The 20,474-nt window shown below is 36.9% G+C and overlaps 1 protein-coding gene across 10 annotated transcripts in view; it reads left to right on the forward strand.

The window, feature by feature from the left end:
* Window positions 1–20,474, forward strand: part of LOC110445903 (roundabout homolog 1-like) — a 129,660-nt gene that overhangs the window by 30,719 nt on the left and 78,467 nt on the right. For 6 of the 10 annotated variants that reach the window (XM_021490755.1, XM_021490753.1, XM_021490761.1 and 3 more), the window contains exon 2: window positions 12,859–12,983. In XM_021490755.1, the coding sequence (XP_021346430.1) occupies window positions 12,917–12,983 (67 nt within the window). In that variant the 5' untranslated portion in view covers window positions 12,859–12,916. Of the gene's footprint in view, window positions 1–3,449; window positions 3,599–5,454; window positions 5,478–5,604; window positions 5,627–6,254; window positions 6,371–12,858; window positions 12,984–20,474 lie in introns of those variants that run through there. The other 4 variants (XM_021490754.1, XM_021490757.1, XM_021490759.1 and 1 more) reach the window with 4 other exon arrangements.

Below are 20,474 nucleotides of genomic sequence, written 5' to 3' on the forward strand. Positions count from 1 at the left end.
AAATCGACTTTTACATATATTTACATAGAGCTTAAAGCTGAATGTGGAATTTTAATGTAATCACTCTTAAGTGTTAGCTGTAAGGATTAAACACACTTGAACGGTTAAAATTCAGTGAGTAATGATCTAGTAAATTAGAAAAATGAAAAAAAAAAATATTTAAAAAACATGTCTATAACAGGTTTGGTCAGAGTTAATCAATTAAGAAGTGTAAGTCGTCCTTGTTTTGCCGTGAAATAAAAACATGTTAATGTTTACTTCCATCAGAATGTTTTGTGTTAGAAGTCTGTACACACAGTTTTACACCCGGTCACCCACATTTCGCTCCAGCTGAATCAGTTGATATATCACACATTGACATTTCAAGCTTCTCCGAGACCATGAACACGATGCCAATTAAAAGATAGGCGTGCACGATCTTTAGTCTTGTGTAAACAGATCTAGCCGACAGTCACAATTGCAGAGGTGTATGGTAATTGAAAAAAAAATCAGAATTAAATTGTTATCAATAATCTTCGGATGTGGTACGCTTTACTATTGTGTAAATGTTGTGAATGGCCGGAGGGCCTGAAGGAAAAAAAGGCCTGAAACTTTGAAAGTTTATCGGTAATCAGCCGGTCTAGTGTTAGAAAAGTTTGTTCGATGCCCAAGGCAGTTTAACGTACTAAAGAGAGGAAGTCGCTTTCCCTCTTAAAACCTATTTTCTCATTCAGGATATTGACAAATCTGTTTAATTGAAATGTAAGAGTTCGCATGGTCTTTGTTGCGGATAAAAAGACAGAGGACAAACGTTTATTGAAGTTGATATGTAGGGTTGATTTATGTTATTGTTGTTGTTGTTGTTGTTGGTGGGGGGGTCCCGGGAGAAGGGGGAAGGGTAACCAGTTTGGGAAATTTTGAATTGGATGTTTTAACGGTTTAAGATCTATTTTACACATACATTCGGATTTCTTTGTTGTTGTTGTTGTTGTTNGGGGGGAAGAGAGAAAATTGGATGGGGGGAGAGAGAGAATTGGATGTTTTAACGGTTTTAGATCTATTTTACACATACATTCGGATTTCTTTGTTGTTTAATTGATTGTGCAGCTGTTACAAAATCACACTGTTATTATGTTTCAACAATGGGGGCTACTTTACGGAGATAAAATGATAAAATCAGTGTTTCTTTCTTTAAATCGAGTGCGAAGAAACTCGATATATTGATGTTTATGGAAAGTCTAGATAAAAATAATGACTTGTTTAAGTAATAATACACATTGTAAGGTAGAAAGGCGTCATGCTTGTGTTGAGTAGAGGTATAAGTGTTTCCCATTTGTTTATATTGGCCTATTTCTGGGGGTGATAATGATATTTTGTAGAAAATCATATATATTTTTGGTTCGCTTGATAAAATCGTATGGTTTTCAGTCGGAGATATTATCAACATCAAAGATGTACTGTTCTGGTACAGTTAAAAAGGTGGCTAAGTTGTAAGACCAGGTGTTCACAGGTAGCTAACGAGTTAAATTCGCAGGTGTAACACTTGGTTACAGAGTTATAGTGTAACTGTTTCACCTGGGTCAAAATATATCATAAATAATGTACAAACACAATTTGGACGTCGTTAGTCATGTTAGAAATATTTCAGGTATTTTATGATTATTAATAAAAAAAGAAATTAATTTGATCTGGGTTGTAATAAAATCAAGAGTTTGGATTTTGTAAAGGTGTCGTTTTACAAGATTGATTTATGGTGAAAATATTGGTTGACTTTCTACACTTATTAAGAATTTTTCTACCCTAAATACCGACCCAACTGTAACGATTAATAGATATCAAAACTGTAACATTTAACATTACTGTGTTAGTATTGACAGCTATACTGTATACTCAGTAGCAGCTAGGAGAAATAGAACATTGCACTTTATGAGAAACAGAACATCTTACTTCAGATACCTAGGAGAAACTGACCATTTTACGGAAGACAAAATAAATCATTGTAATCTATTAGAAATAGAACATTTCAATCTTGTACAACAAATTCCAAAAATTATCCAAATCTCTGTTGATTGTGTTTCTATTCTAAGTGAAAACAAATATTTTACTCTATAAGAAAAGAATATTGTACTAAAGAGCAATGAGAAATAGAATATTGTACTAAGGAGAAATGAGAAATAGAATATTGTACTAAGGAGAAACAGAATATTATACTAAGGAAATTGTACTAAGGAGAAACAGAATATTGTACTAAGGAGAAACAGAATATTGTACTAAGGAGAAACAGAATATTGTACTAAGGAGAAACAGAAGATTGTACTAAGGAAATTGTACATAGGAGAAATAGAATATTGTACTAATGAGAAAAAGAATATTGTACTACATGTATGTGGGAAAAGAACCAATAGGATAAAAATAATGTATGTACTTTAGGACCATTTAAGACGGTATCAGACTTCAGTTAGTATTGTAAGAATTTGTCAAACCCTACATTTCCTCCTCTGATCTATAAAGATTATAGATATGTCTGTATTTGCCTTTATATATGTAAGTGTGATGTCTCTGATAACTCTGTAGTCCTTTGAGAGCAGAGATGTTTATTGAGATAAATTTTCTTCCATATTTCACTTTCATGATACTAGCTAATGAAATTGAGATTTTGCCAAGATATGTCATTGTGTAATAGTTTTCTATATTTCACTTTCATGTGATATGAAAAATGTCGCCTTGCAATAATGCACCAATCTGTCATGGGTCACTTTCAAGTTGCTAACTAATGAGAGATTTTCCACAGATATAAAGTCTAAAGGTGTCCCAAGTCCCTGTGATCTTGTCCTTAGTCCTCAATCATACTGATGGTCATCATTACATGTAGGTGTCCAAACACAATAGGTCCACGACTGACTGACCGTGCTTGACCGCTCTGTGCTCGCTGAAGGTCGACCACCTCGATCAAGATTTTACCTGTACAAATTTTCTGTACATGCACTTGATTAGTTACAGGTAAGATCGGGGGAAACAACCGGTGCCTTTGTGGGCTGTTAAACACTTAAAGGATATCAAATGTCAAATAAAATACCTCACAGATTTGAAGGAACAGATTTTATTTTAAATCTCAATCTTTAAAATTTCATTAAAATTAACCAGAATTGGAAAAAGAAATTTCGAGAAATCAAGCATCTTATCAAATTCTACCTGTTGTGTGAACATTTGTAAAACGGCCAGGTATTTTCTGAGTTATTGAACGAAAGAAATGTGTTACTGATACAGGTAAGCGTACAGTATTTTATGAATGTCAATTCTTACCACACAGATACATAGCAGTAAGGAAATAACACAGACGATGCTACGGGGCACGTTGTTCCTTACACCTGTCGGTAAAAAACATTACCTGGTCTTGTATACTAGTCTCACCTGGAGACTGTTTACCTGTACTTTTGCCTTTTGATGCTGCAGGCGGAATCGCAGGTATAGGACAAAAAGGTAGAGGGATACAGTAAGGAAAGTCGATGATGCGTGACAATTTCACAGCCCATTAAATGGTGATCTTGCTTCATACAGTCATCAGCCTGAGGACACACAGATTTGTACAGCGGGAGTGAGAAACACTGATCTTATCAGGGTAGGTCAATTCTCTCCCTATTGTGCTGGTCAGTGTGGCTATCATTGCCATCAGATTACGGTCAGTTGTCTGTTAAAGTCACCATTTGTCAACCAGAGGTGTTATTTACGGACACTTGTCAGGTAGATTTCACCATTTGTCAAGTATAGGTGTTGTTTTGAACACGGTTTGTCATTGAGAGTTATTATTACAAACACCTGTGTCAGGGTAGATACGCAATAAGGTGTCTCTGGGTGTCACAGTTTGGACGAACACAGATCATTGATGATCAGCGATACTGTACTTATCTGCTGGACAAAGCGATATTTCCGCCACTGACCTGTGACACATATATACTAGAAGGCCACAGTGTATAGTTTTCCGAACCATTGGCATATATACGATAGGGTATGTAACGATCAAATTTATTACGTAATTATAATTTCAAATTGTAATCTGATGGCATCTTTCTTAAAACACCAAAATTACAACAAATAGGGACTTGAAAATAGATACTCTAAGTGCAGGCCCGCTCTTTACAGTTCTTGATCAGACAGTTTAGATTGTCAGAGGGCAGAATGGCTATAAAAAATTGATGAGGAAATTTCTTTATCAAATGTGTTTTTTAAGTGTCCATGCATATACTGACCACTGATATATAGGACCTACTGGTCAAGCTGACCACTAAGTAACCACACTGACTGTTTACATACTGAAAATAGGTCACAGACAGAATTTACTGGCCATTTGGAGGAAGCAACATTCTAAGTCGGTTATATTACTGTGAGATTGTTACAGGATTAAAACTATTGAATTAAAGAACCACCCACCATCATCATTTCTGAAATTGGATTCTACTATTCGTTTCATTGTGATTTCCTGATATTTGTTGGTGTATTTCATTGTGTGACAACATCCTAACAGTTACAGGAGTTTTGGATTTATCAGGACTTACCCAACAGGTGAGATTTTACTTGACTGATATGTTGAAGAGTGTATACCGAGAAAAGTATGGCAATGATATCTTCTATGGCGAAATCTTCGTAGTGGGTACCAGCATTTGGCCTACTGACTTATAAAGAGGTGTTTCTGGCGAGGGGAGTATAAATGAGAAAAATGTGTAAAAAAGTNCCCCCCCCCAACACAAACTGACACACAAAATACCACTGCTCCCCATTAAACCAGCATTAACTGGGATTAGATTCTGAATTCATTCCAAATGTTCAGAAATTCATTAATTATTTACATCTTGGACTAAAATGAACCTATAAACGGTACACGTATACTATACTAAATTCTATATATATCTTTTTTCAGATTGATATAAATCATCTACCATTTTAATCATCTACCCTTGAAATATCAATAGACTATCCCGTTTCATTGATATGAGTCATTCCACTATTGTTTATAGGGAGGTTACATCATTTGATCCATATTTATAATTGCACAGTAAGGAAATACTGATTAGTGTGTTGTAATTTACTACCTACAGATCTTCGTTAGTTTTTGTAGACGGCTATTGTCCAACAGTGTTTTGACGTAAGCTGTTCACGGTTTGTTGGCCGAGAGCTTTGTAGACCAGTGCATGGGTGTAAACTCAAAATACTCGGGGTGCTTCGTTTGGGTTTTGTGGTATACCTGTGCTTGGATAACGAGGGACTTTAAATACCTACCTGTATTTTTGTTAACGAGGGGGCTTTAAAGTGACCAGGTGAGGGAGTTTGTTTGTTGAGCCAGACACTTCCTAATGCGGTTACCAGCATTTACAGAGGGAAAAAAAGCTTTACAGCAGAAATGGTTTTAACATTGGGTAATCAACTCATTTGTGTGGGATTTATAAGATAGTGTGTGTGTATAGAGCTATTTCAGGCCTGGTTTCTACCGGACAAGACTTAAAGTAAGATTATCAGCCGAGGTTCTCAAATATTGCGTTATTACAAAAGAAGGCAGTAAATCTGGAGTATAAACAAATCTGTTTGTATGAAGGTGTTAAAAAAATGTGTTTTTCTTTCGGATTGGTGAGTGCCAGGAATTATAATTTATCAGGTATGATTTTTTTTTTACACTTTATCAGGTATGTATTTTTAACTGACAGGTATTTGATTGCTAATCAGTGTTAATCAGGCATTTTTCTGTTAGGGTGTTGTGATTCTACAGTCGGAGCTAATCCGCTGATCCCACAGATTATGTCCTCGGCTGCGAAACCATTGGTCTAATGTTGTATAACTGATGTTGTGGTTTCTTGTCCCACATATAACATGTACCTGTCTGACAGGTGTATACAGGTAATGAAACAAGAGTTTAGGATGTAGGGAGTTGCAAGTTTTTACTCCGGTAAATCATTCAATTTAACATCTAAAGTAATCAATCTTTGTTGAACGGAGAATATAAACAGAATTTGTGGCCATTCCGAAACCACGTTTTCTTTTAACTTGAAAATATTCCTGTATTCTTATAAAAATCATTGTATTTTACCTACTTGTGGTTCACCTGGATGTATTGTACAGATTTGTGGCATATGAACAGTTTGGACGTTAAAACCACACTTTCGCAACATATTGAAAACCAACCTGTGCATATTTATATAAATCATTGTATTATACCTGTATATGATTCACCTGGATGTTCAGAATTTGTGGCATATGGAGTTTTAGATGTTCAAACCACATTTTTGTGACATATATCGACAATATACCTGTGTTTATTTGTATAAATCATTGTGTTTTACCTGTTCGTGTGGTTCACCTGGATGTTTATTTTTTACCTGGATATAACGATTTCTGCAGCAAGGTAAGCTCTTCTGTGTGGAGATTGTCACCGTTTTATCTCCGTCCTGTTTGTGTTTCGTACCTGTCCTATCCCCAGGTTTATAGGCGTCGCACGCTCACTATCTCGTCCACATTGATTAGATTTGTCAGCTGTAGTTTATTTAATGTTTTTTAGCATCCGATACTCTGACAGGAGATTTATTTTATTATTTCTGTCTGAGAAAATACCTGTGTTAACGAGAAAAACACATTATATACATCAGGTGTGTCCCTTTATGTATGGAAATCGCGAGGGATTACGAAACAAAACTACTAAACAAAATGCAGTCCATTCAAAGATGAGGTCGTGGAACAGTTCTGTGTCATATAAATAAGGATTATTTACAAAAATATCACAAGTGATTTAAGATAATCCGTTGTAAACATTGCAGGATTATTTATATAAATACAGAATTCGGCGAAGATATTGAATGCTTTGTGTATCAATGAATTAGGCGTTTGACAGGAATTTGTTGGTCCAGTGTAGTTCGTACCTACAAAAGCTGACCCCAGTGTTGTGGGCATTCCTTGATTTTAGTTTTTTTTTGTAGAAAAGCAGTATTGGAATGAAGGAAAAGCGAAAAATCTTAAGAAATTTTTCTATGCTCAAGTAATGCTTTAATCTTATGGAAAATCTTAAGTTAAGGAACATTGGTTAATCAGGGGCTTGAATGTTATAATTAATGGCATTATGAGGTCAATTATCATTTTACTTAATGTAATGGATAATTAAATGATTAACTATCACACCTGTGTCAGGTTTTTACCTGCACACTGACAGGTGAGACCGCAGAGTAACGGCGGATTATAACATCTGTTAAGTTTAAATGGGACAAGGTACAATAATTACTATAATTGCAAATTAATCATTATTTTAGTAAGAATTATTCTTAAACACTTCAGGGGATAAAGCTGTACTGAATGTAATTTGTATTGCGAAGTCTATTCTAACTTGTACAGATTTCCAATTTCATTTATTTGCTGTCGATGTGTTATCCAATGGAAATTGTTTGTTTTAAGGTGCTAATGAATAGTGTCGTAAAAATATATTTGTTCAAAACGCGTATCCCTTTCAAACCGCGTGGCAAGTTATTAGATGGGAGTGGTTCTGACAGCTATGGCCAGAACTAACGTAGGTTTCGATTCGTAGTTATTTGTTACCATGTTAAGCAAAGCATTATTTACATTAACAGAAATTGATAAACATTTTGAAAGGAACGATCAATATATGTCACTCATAACCGAGCGAGATAAAAACTCTGGGGGATTGCTGCAGTACTTCATGTGGTGTTCGGAACAGAAGATTTCCAATGCTGGACGATTTCAGTTCGATACTTGATTGTTGGTATAAAAATCCATTTACGCAGTATAATTAATAGCATTGATGAGACAGTACTCGCTTGTGTGGCACACTGGGTAATAATAGCGGTAGATCGAGTTGGAGTGAAAGTTCATATTAGAAATAGGTCTGAAAGGTCGAACTGGAAATGGGATGAAGATACCAGCTCAGGACAGCGTGAAGTCTGGAGCATCGAACAGCGAATTAACTCCAATAAATTTCAACTCCTAGTTATTCAGGGTGACTTGCAGCTGGTAATTTCGGGAAATTCGAAGCCCTTGATGAAAGAATCAAGTTTCTGTGTCAAATATAGTGTTCATATGTTTGTTTGGAAAAAGAGGACAAATAATAAAACTATTAAAAGCAGCTCAGAAGAACCTTTCATCAGGTCGTTGCTGTTCTTTTTGTGGGGTTAAAAGGTTATTGTGTAGGGAAGGGGTGAAGGTCATTAGGGATGGGAGATTGTGATTAAGGGATGTTTTAGGGATGGGAAGAGGCCCGGAGAGGGATGTGATGTTTTGTCGACCAGACGGAAATCTTATTTATTGAAAAAAAGATTGTGTCAGCTCTCATTTTGATGACAATGGCATTGTTTAGAATTCCTTTATTATCTTGTGCTGTTAAGAGCTAAAACAGACCGGCTTGAAGTTTTATCAAAACAATATGACGAGGGCATCATTACTCCTCAGCAGAAACGGATCTAACAAAAGCTTGAAGACTGCAGCAGATCCCATGTGGCCGTGAGAGATAACAGACCCGTAGAAACATGGAATACAATACACGTTAAATAGCTGTCTTTAACGTAAGCCGCTAGATGTGTAATGCACCCATTACATAATAAACCTAGCCACTGCATCCTCGCCGCTACAAAACATACGGCCCCCCCAAACATCAGACGTATTCGCGGTACCGATCACAACCGTATAACAGTGCCCCCAGCCTCGGACATATTTCTCATCAATATCATTGACCCGCACAACATATAAACAGAAACGTAAAAACTCTGACCACACAGGAATAGTGTATATAGCATTGAAGAAACACAACATATCTACATTCTTTGTTATCATGGTTTGTCAGTGGAGAGGGAAGAAAGTCTGTAAACGTTTATTTCATTTTTTCCATTTCTGTCATTCTGGGCTACATGGTTTCTATCTTGGGAACCGTTGGTCAAAATTGAGGCAGGCTTTGATAAGATTTATTTCCCTGTCGCCAAACGGTAACCATTTTCTGAAAACATAGGGCAGAGAAGATTTTGAAATTTATTAGAAAACAAACCATCTTTTAAAATCACCTATAACACCCATCATTTGCCCTTCACTTACCGTCAGCATATTTTCAGCGTCAATATATATTCTTTCCAGGGCTGTTCCTTCAATATATCCACCAACCCCTTTATAATGACATTTCACTGTACCACTATAACAAAGTATTGCAAGCTGTTTATTCTGGCATAACTATACCCCTGATAAATCATTTCTGAAAAGAAATTTGTACCTTGCAGGACTTTTAAGCGAAATAATAAAGATGAAATAAACAAAATATAATCAACAACTGTTTTCTGAATGGAAAAATTGAGCAGAGCTAGACAGGGATTCGAACCCAGGACTTCAGATTGTTATTCTCTTGCTCTTACCCACTAAGTCACCGGGTCAACAGAATTGTCCTGTCGATACGTAAACGGTGCTACAGTTATATCTCCCCATATATCCAAGCGGAGGATAAGGGGAGGTTACTGTGTATAGGAAAAATCAACGTGCAGTGGAACAGGGATTCTTAAGAAAGTGTGTTTTACTGACCGTGAGCAAAGTTCCTTCCGTTGTTTATTGATGTGTGTTTACACTTTGATAAGTTGTCTATAAACAAATTTTAAAGTTAAATATTTTGACTTGAGAAAATTGGTAGAAATTCAAACCAGAAGCCAGAATCATTTGGTTTATTACGGAGAAGCCCTGTTTTGACGTTGAGAAAGTTGTTTGAAACCAGAGAAGATGCGATTTCAAGACTTCCCATCTATCAGTTTCCAAATCTCTAGAGCTTTAGGGAGCTCAGGTGCAGAGAATAAATTGTGTGTTTATAAATTCTAGAATCTGTGCCGATAATGGTCTGCTAAAATCTGGGATATTTAGCAATATTTATGGTTTGTTTGGAGTGTGTTTTCAATTATTTTATAAACATGGCGACTTGAGGCCGACTTGAGGCCCGGAGGACAAAGTGAGTACGGTACAGATTAAGGATTATCAAGATAATCTCGCGAGGTAGAGAGGCAGAAACATCAGCAAGTAGAAAAACTACATGACATTGATGAAGTGGGGGAGAAATATTGAATTTGTACTCTCTCTATTGAGATGTGTATCTTGAAGTGGCGGTTTAGAGGCTGCNGGGGGGGGCGATCAAAATGTTTATTACATGGTGGGAGGGTAGGGGGATATATGAAATATATTATCTCCTGGGCAGGGAGAGTGGGAGGGTCCGACCATATACTAATGCCATGTCAAACACCACGGAGGGATGGAAGAAGGGAGGGAGGGAAGTATATATATATAGGGGAGGGGAGAAGGACTTGGAGGAGGAAAGAGTGTGATGTCAACAGATGTCTATCTACACGTGAGATAGGAGTGTGGAGGGCAGAGGGAGGGCGAGCGAGAGTGGGGAGGGGGGAGGGCTGCAAGAGTGGGTTACAGATACCAGTGACAAAATATTGTACTTTTCTGATCCATATCTTGAAGTATTAGTTTAGCGCAAAGTTCCTGATGGGAAAAAATGATGTTCTCTGGAGTAGGGGCGAACCTAACTAGATATGAACCTCTCCAATGTACAGTGTGAGGCAGGCTTCCGATTTGTCCCAAGGAACTAACGTCAGCCTCTGACACCAGCCTCCGACACCGTCCCACTGATGTTATCGGGACGACATTTCCAATATCACAAACATATATACTGAAGGGAGAATCTATTTACATCCCTGCTATATATATACTGGAATGAATCCATTCCCATTTCACTGAAAATTTTGTTTTGTTCCAGACACGTTCAATATTTCATTTCAATTGGTGTAGATATGGTGTACTATTTTTGCTGCCAAACTACTCAATTTTCTTATCTATGTGTCTTACCGGGAACATTGAAATATGAATATATCTTCAGTTTTCTGGTGATATGAATACCCGCACAATTATAGTCAAGTATGTGCTATAAATAGACCTTGCAGGGCCTCCCAAATTGGCAAAAATCTGTTGATTGTCTATGGAATTGTTAAAAAAAAAAGAGGAAAACATTAATTTTCGCCTCGATGTTGCCTTCCAAAAATTGTTCTTGATAAAGTTTCTGTACTGAAAGAGGCAAGTTTCATTGAGAGAGTGTTTGTGGTGGGGAAGAGGTTGGTTCCAGCAAAACTGTGGTAACTAAGCTGTGGTAAAGAGTGGTACCACGGAAAGTGTGGTAATTGTGGTAAGGAGTGGTTGCCTGGAAACTGTTCAATTTGGTAAACAGGCATTAATTACCATGAAAATTGGTAACATTTGAATAGAGACTCATGGAAACTGGTCATGGTGGTAATTTTACCACAGAGATTGGTAACAGGGAAACCATGGTGACAAAAGTGTCAAAGATGTACTTTCAAGGGAAACCGTGGTAACGGTGGTCTATTCATACCTTTGATTGGTTGTCATCATGGCGTTTGGGTGGTATGCAGATTAGGAATTTATCATTTTGATTAGTTGATTAAAAATTCATTCTTTCCCCAGAGAAAAACGGAAATTAATGTCAGATGCTCTGACGGAAAGCATGTGTATTTGCATGCGTGTGACAGGCTTGTTTTATATGTAACAAAAGCTTAATTCATACACATATTTATGTATAGAGATATGTTGTAAGTCAGAGTAATCATCCGATATTAGTCTCGGTGGGCGGCTGGCCGGTTTTATCACCATCTAAATGAAGCCCAAGAGAGACGGAAGCTGATCTGGCCGAAGCTTGTCATGTTTCTGGTGAAAAGGATTTGGTTTGGTGGCATCTCGGCTAAATCAACGCAGTGGTGAAAGTATAGAAAGCAAGGGAAACAGCATGGTTCATATTAGTTGTAACGCCGAACAGAAACGTGTTTATTAAGAAATCTTTTCATGCAAATATTTTCACACATCCCGACATTCTGAGAGAGTCTGTGGTGTGATGGAGGGCGAGATGTACGAAGGCTGCATAGAATTACATTCATTTAGCAGGGATATTACCGATGGCACTGAATCAGATTTTCGAGGTTGGTGAGCGTAAAGCCGCGGGTAGGAGGGGGTAAACCTACTCCTCCCACAAAGCTTAGTACTTAATTGCAAAAAGCTGATAATAGCTGTGAACAAACGTACCATATACTAAGTATAATTTCATCAAGATCAATTGTACGTTTGTAACGAATGTACCCAATTATACACACTTACAAGCTTAGCATTCACCCTGACTGTTGTGTACCTGCTAGGGTCCCCATCTGACTCCCATTCTCATCGACTTTGTTGTTTTTGAGTGAACAGCTCCACAGGAAAGCACCACACATTTGTAGTCGAAACATGTTGTTTCTAATCTTGTGCACCCTTTGTTCTTTCAATGGTTTCACCCGGTCTTTGATGTTGGGTCATCTTATCAGATATTGGGGAACATTGAAAACCCAGACTGGGAAATCTCCATAATTGACTCATTGTTACATGTGGTAAAGTCAGGTCATAATAAAAACGTCTGATTAAAGTAAATACGTGAACTAATTTGTTCAAACCTGCTTATAGATAGGAAAACATTTTAAGTTTAAAGAATTAATTTGTTTTATATATTTTTTTATTCCAGATACAAGTTTTGTTATTGCTGAGATAGGAATCTCTGATTCAGAACTTACACAGTACTATTGTATTTTGTTTATAATGTAACAGAGTCCATTCTCTTACTACACTTAACTCTATCACCACTGAAGTTTCATAATGGACTATTCCAACCTTTGAATTGGAAGAGTTCAAATGTGTCTTCAGGAGTGAATGAGTTAAATGATTACACATTGAATGAATTTCTTTATCACAAATTTTGTACTTTTGTTTTTTTAATTTCCTGCAGAGTAAAAATCTTGAGGCGGATTTTAATTTGGTTTTTATCTTCTTCAGGATACGAAATTGAGGGCGGAGACAGGATGCTAGTCGGACTGACACGGGCAAAGTAAAGATGGTGGGAGGGAGCGTAAGGAACGCCCACCTTCTGTATATCACGGCTCTGCTGTACCTTTGTCAAGGTAAGACACTCGCACGTTTCCTCTTTTTCCTTTCAGCTGAACTAATTTACCCCTAAAGTTTCATAATGGACTATTCCAACCTTTGAATTGGAAGAGTTCAAATGTGTCTTCAGGGGTGAATGAGTTAAAAAACGATTATATAGGGCCATCCACACATACACTTCCTCTTTCCCTTTCAGCCGAATAAAAAAAACATGGCCATCACTTATACTCTCTTTCTTTTCATCTACAAGAAAGAAAACAGTCTTCAGAGAGAAATACATGTAGGAAGATCATCCATGCTCGCGTTTTGTTCTTATTAAGGATTTTCAAAGTGAAATTGCGGAAATTCTTTACAGAAATGACACAGTTTATGTGGATGACAAGTGTACATAAAAATCCAAATTGGAGGTAAAAATGCTACCAGGAACAAGATAAAAACCCCTTGATGTCAATTGAGGTCGATTTAGCCAAATTTTATTGTAGATTTTTTGCAATTTATATTACGGTTTTTCATGAGAACTACTATTACTTTTTCAAGTTTCTGAGTCACGGCTTCATTTTTATTGATCTTTACGCATGCAGTTTGTAAAAAGTAGATAATACAACTATGATTTCCTGTTAGTGTCTTCAAGGCATAATAACGAATGCAAACCAGATTTTGATGCCGTCATCTCCCGAAGTTGGAACGTAGTTGAACACGCAAGGATGCTTCCTTGTACTCTCTGACCTTCGGTTGTAAATCCAGCCGATTATCAGAAATACAAAATATTTGTCTCTGTACTTCAGGACGGTTACACGAACCATTTGTTTTCATATTTACTCCTGATGGTAGATTAGCTTGGATATTCTCGTTCAAAAACTTTGGGGAAAAAAATCTGCAAAAACCCCAAAAGGGTTGGACAGAGGATTTGTGTATTATTTTCAATAGTTTGGGAATTTTGATGTAACTTATCTGTTTAAATCTAGGATGGAGACAGAAATCAGTGTTTTTTCCTGTCCGCCCAGTGTCATCTAAACCAGAATTTGGGGTCATGACGTAGATTCATTTCCCGTCGTCTTTTTGTCAATTTCACACCCAACGTAAAGACAAAAGATTTCAAATGTGAGATATCCGGGTCGGATTGGAAACACTTGCACTTCTCCGTGGTTTAGTGTCGGGATGTTAAGAACTGCAGTCATGCATGACTGACTCGGTGAGAGTGGGCTGACCCTAAACCCACCCACCGGGAGATATTATACTGTTGTCGATCCGGACACAATGTGAAATTATCCTATCGGATACCCAACATGAAGCTTATCTTTCTGAATCAGATCCGGTAATGTTTTCACGTAACTCTAACAAGTTTTGTTACTTTGAACGGGATAATGTCAGCACTTCATTTGGTGTAACTCTACCGACGAACCAGCCGTATTATTACCTACGAATGAAGAGCTCGGCGGAATTTGATTTCAATTTATCTCGGTACGCTAACTAAACGGTAAAACATCAATGTCTAAAAGTTCTTTTTCTGCCCGTTAGTAGACAAAACCATTAAATATCAACTTCTAAACCTGGAATTTATCTCAGCCAATTTATGTAAAGTTAACTAAATCATTAAATATCAACTTCTAAAAGTTCGAAATCTGACAAGTCAACATGTCGGGTTTAATTAGCATGCTACATTTTTTATCTCTCGGTAATCTGGCAGTAAACGGCTTGGTTGTATAGTTAAATGTATCATGTGTCCTGGGCTAGCAGAAGGCTTCACTACTTTAACTCGGCCAAGCAATACAAAACTGAATCCGAAATTTTCAAATTAGTATTTTGTCAAGTTTCAAGTATCAGTCTTCTCATGTAATTTTTTGAAATAAATCTTGTAAACTTTGACCAAATGGGTCAATGTCTTCGTCTTTCGCCTCGTTTCTTTATGACGTCTAATATATTCTAAAAAAGAGATTTAAGGATTTTTTTGTGCGTAGTTGAGAACGGTAACTGGTGGTACTGGTTTGTAAAGTATCATTACTGCCACCAGGGGGCACTTTATGTGTTTTTTTTCCGAAAAATTATTTTCCCTTTAATAAAAAGTTCAATGACCAACTTGTGGGTTCAAAGATAAAACCAGCAAGATTTTCTCATCTAAAATCCTCAAATATGCGTCACCTTCCCCCCCCCCCCCCCCCCCCCCTCCTCCTTAAATGGAACCAATTAACTTAATTACAAAACTTTTCATTCTATCTGACAAAATGTGTTTTCTAGTTTTTGTGGATTTCATATGAACGAAAATCTGATAAAACTTGATGTGAATTGTCTTAACACTTTCTGTAGTCTGCCACCAGTCCGATTCAATATTGCTAAGCATTGATTGATTTTTAATAGGTTTTTGGGGAAAAAATTCAATAAGAATTTGAATAAATTGGCAACTCTTGCTATTAAAATGTTTCCGAGTTATCAATATCTTTTCATTACCTCCCTATAAATCTCACACAAAATTTAGTGAAATCCTGTGATTTTGTAATCATAATTATTGTCTCATTCCTAGACACCATATGTCATTGGACGTTGGAGAGAATTCATTTTGTTTTCCTTCTTATCAATTTTGACAAGTTCATAAAATTATCAGATCGTGAAGATAAAGCGGAATGCGTCAGCTGTTTACACCTTGAAAGTGTTGATGAGGAGGACGAAATATATGGAGGTGGCTATTACGCCTAATCTATTACAACCATCACATATCAGCTCAAGATCATTCCGACACCAGTTTGAGTGTCTGCAAACTTTTATCAATAAAAGTCATCCAGTACATTCGAGGCATTAAATATTTATAAATTGTGTCCTATAGTAAATTAACAAATTGAAATTTCGTAAGGAAATCCTAGCAGTGTCTCCCTGTGGTAATTTTTTGCCTGGTACGGACAGGATTTTTACAACAATTTTCTGTATCGCTAACCTCCATCTGCCGAGGGGGTGTTTATATTATATAAATATATTAAAAAAATATATTCTGATTCCTGTTTGTCATGTTATGCGACTCTGATATTTTGTTGAATGAGGTTTGTGGAAATTGATCAGAGGAACGGCAAAGTGGATATGGATTTAAAACACGTATATACCGGAATATGATGTAATTTGGGGGCACGGCCTAAAATATTGAAATTTCCTTTTTGTAAGTCCATTAAGTCTGGGTGACTATGAGTAGGTATAACGGTGCCGGGGTCGCCCCATCCCTTGAGCGTGACTAGTTAATGAGCGTGAATCACACATACCGAACAACTGTAATAGCTCTTTACCACAGGTTATTGAAAATTACACCGTGACTTTCACAGGTATGAGGATATGTGTGGGATGTATCTGGACGATGTTCCCCACCCCCTGGTCAGATAGCTGAGCTAATTGTGTGTAATTCTGTATTGTAAAATAAACAATGGTTCATCATGTTTTGGCCAATTACTTTGTGGGAGATAATATCTCGGGACATTTTGGTGGTTATTGGTCATGTTGAGCTAATAATAGAAATCTGTTGGTAGTTTCTTGTCGGGAAGTCTGTGTGTCAGGCCCCTCAGCAACAGTTCAGCAAATCCTCAGCAAAATTCAGTAAAAATCAGCATTTTTTTTCATGTGTTGCATGGACTAGGCAAACAGTTAACATGCCAGAGGTATCAGGCCCATTGTGTCACTATTAGACCAGTTTAGAAAATATCTACATAAATTTTTGTCGGAGTTATCCGGCCCCTGTGTCACCAGTGGACCATTTTAGAAACAAATCCACATGATTTGATGTCAGAGGTATCAGGCCCCTGTGTAAAATACTGCCAGGAAGCACAAATAATTGGGCCCTACCTAAAAACAGAAATTGATAAATGAATTCTTATTTAAGTAACGCTACAATTTGTCTCAATGATTTCAAATTTCGGGATTGACCCCATCACCTTGCTAATAGTTCATCTTTGATAAAGATTTTAAAAAGAGATCAAGATTTTAGAATTGAAGGTTTTAGTCTTTTGAAATGTGTTAATTTCTTATAATCATGTCATTAATTTTTATAATTAAATTCAAAACTTCAAACTTCAAAAAGATCTCCCCCCTTTGTAAACTATTAACCCTTTCACCACTGTAGACCATAATGGACTCATCCATATCAATGCATGGTAGAGTCTACTAAAGTTACATAGGGGTGAAAGGGTTAAGATTAAGAACCAGTGTAACCTGACCTGCTGTTGAGCTTATTCATGGTACATCAAATTGGAGAGTTCCCTTAGGTATGCTTTCAAGCAATTAGAATCATTATGTGAGTTATTACGAAAAAATGTGCATGTCATCTCACGCTAGTAGTTTGGGGTTAGGGGCACTCTTCTCTAACTTTAGGAGTGTCGGACATGTAAATGTGGAACGTGTAAGTGTCGGATATGGAAATGTCCGACCTGTAATTCATGGGAATCTTTTGTTGTGTATAGTGTTATTGGTACGTTATAATCTAGTATAATTTTAGGAATGCTGGTCAGATTTTTATATCAATTTAATCATTGTTTTGTGTGAGCTGTGCTTATATACATTATTTGGAGTTTGGTGGAGGGGGGTAATCATTGTTTAGTGTCCCGGGACAGTTTCGAGATTATAGGCCAGTATCGCATCAAATCACATCCGGAACCCGACTGTAATGGAAGCGGGTCTGTGTCGTAAGGCTGTGACAGAGATTGAGATATAAATACTAATGTCTGTAGCCCTGACGTTATTGAAGTTTTAATGAACGTGTCCGGTTACGATCAACATATTATAAATGATCTTCAAATTACAGGCTACTTAAAAAAACTGAAGCTTTTTCTGTCTGTTATCCAAAGCAGTGACAATGATTCAAACGGTAGGCGTGGAGGTCTTGTGTGTTGCCACGGTAATGCCCCTGTTGTTAGGCAATGGAAAGAAGTCGTGGAAACAATTTGTGTGTGTGGCTGTGATCGCAGTTACATTTCCACAGGAAGTCGGACATTTTTTATGTCCCCTGGATGTCACAGGGGGTGTAATTAACATGATGATATTACCACTCTCCCACTTATACGAGACTCGATTTTACAATCGGCACAGATTAGAAACCAAGCATTGTTTTCTCAGAAAATCCCGGCTCCAGAGCAAATACAAAATGCTAATTTGTTTTAAAGACAAATGAAAAGCTGCCAATAGCATGAAATTATTTATTTGGTTTAAGGAAGTGATTGATCTTTTCTGATCTAACCATCTTGTATTACTTGCAATACTTAAACTATTTTTCTTTCGATTGATCTGGTTATTTGGAACTTTTCTTTAATCTACAAAGATATTTTGTGCCAGATCCAGGTCACATGATATGGTGAAATTTGATTTTGACTTGAATTTTCAGTGAAACGCACATTCAATTCCGAGCTGATGTTTGGTATTAAGGATAACAAAAACACAATTTTCGGTTCAAATTTTCTATGAACTGCATTTTAAATACCTCAAGCAGATATTTTGAGTTTCGAGAAGAAGAAAAAAAGATTTTGGTTCAAATTTCAGTGAATTGAATTTTCAATACCTCAAGCTTGGATGAGAAACTTCGATTTGGGTTTCAAACTTTTTATGACACATGCTTCCAATGCCAAGCTGAGATTTCCAATACCAAGCTGAGATTTGATATTGGCGGGGGGAAAAAAAGACTTTCCAATTTTTCATCTACTGGCTCACACACTTGAAGCATGTAACATATGCTTTTCTTCCCACAGACATTTAGCAGAAAATTGCCGGCGAACATTACAAAAAATGAAAAGGGGACAAGCGAAGAGACTTCAGTTCACTACAGTACACAAGACCTATTATTCATCAGCATTGATTAGCGCGCCTCACACGACCTTCTCACATTCAGTGCAAATTGCACCTGTGTATTGTATTTTTTTTCTTCTGTTGGAGTGATGGTGGTACGGTACTTTTCCCCCCGAGAGGAAATTATAGGAGGGGCCCGTTATAGTCTGGTGTGGATTCTGGGAAATATTAGCCCACAAGTGGAGGTGGTAAAGGTTTATGGGACTCTTTTATATAATAATTCAAGAAAAAAATACAAACAACCTATTACATTATAAGTGGTAATTAGCCGGTATTTGTTCGTCAGGGTGTTGTATAGTCGTTGCCATGCTTTGTCACACTCATGAGCGGTGTGTGTGGTCGCCATGGCGATGTACACTTGTCGTAATGAGCAGACGCAAGCAGGATGCGCTCTTTTATTAATTAACTTTGCATGTCGATCGATTTCAACTGAAGTTCAATTAAGTAACTATATTAGTTTTACCTCATTAGCAGTACAGTAGCAGGTGAAAATTCAGCACCCTCTGTATCGCCACGGCGACAGTTTGTTACTATGACAACAGTTGCTATTATAGGTACGTAATTAGATAAATTATTTGCAAAAAAATTAACCTGTAAGTTTGTAACAATATCCGACTCGAATAAGCTTAAAGAGTCATAAACACAGAAATTTTCAAAATGAAACAAAAAAAATGTTCTTCACAAAAGTTTTGGTTACGTTAACATCGTCATTAATCAATCTTTAAATGACTCGGACAAGATATGACATTTCAATTGAAAAGGAAACCTACATCAAGTTCTCATTAGTTTATCAGAATTATTCTAAAAAGAATAGAAAATCATCCGCAACTCATGAATGAACTAACTGACCACACAAAATTGCTTTTTCTGCGATTTTATCACCGATTGCTTATGTGGCACATCCGTCCATTAATTGCTCATGGACTGATAACACCTTCAGTTGTAACGCCTACGTATCCCGGAGATAAGTTGGAGGACCAGTCCTCTTTATTATTAAATTACGTTATCAGCGTACACCTGGATAAGACTTTTGAGAGATATCATTGAAACTCACAGCGAAGCACTTTTCGTACCCTAGCTAGTAGTAGCACATTTATGGCCAAATTGATTAATTTTTCATGTAATTTAAGTGTTTTTACAAAGGTATGATCTATTGATTATACTTTTGCTTCAGTAGATTGTTCCCCGAATGAACTTCTTTGTGTTTTGTACTTCTTTTAAAAATTCTAGATCAACCAGTCTGTTTGCTTCAATGAATAAATGAAAAAAAGAATTAAACGTTAATTATTTTAACATATCCCATGATGCATCTGTCAGTTTTCCCATCATACATCATTAAAAATGTCTACCCGTTAGATAAAGGTTCTTAAAATGTTACAAGATGTATACTATAACACTAACTCCTGGAAGATTTTGGGCTTTACTGGTCACAGATTAAACTGAAGTTTGTTTGGATAAAGGGACCAATGTCTTGTAATACAATAACCTCAGTCACCATGGTGACCTACCAGTGCAACAGTTTGGAGGAGAGGTTTTTTTTAAGGGGGGGGGGGGGGGGGGGTACTTTTGATGTACTTTTGTCATCATGGCAAACTGACAGGTCTGTGAAGGTGACAGAAAGAGAGAAAAGTGATATGTGGATGGAGTTTTTATACCCAAAATATATATTTAACGGTAGGAGATTTTGATTAAAGACGATTAGA

The sequence above is a fragment of the Mizuhopecten yessoensis genome, unplaced genomic scaffold (genome assembly GCF_002113885.1).
Source record: "Mizuhopecten yessoensis strain PY_sf001 unplaced genomic scaffold, ASM211388v2 scaffold2411, whole genome shotgun sequence".
NCBI lineage: Eukaryota > Metazoa > Mollusca > Bivalvia > Pectinida > Pectinidae > Mizuhopecten > Mizuhopecten yessoensis.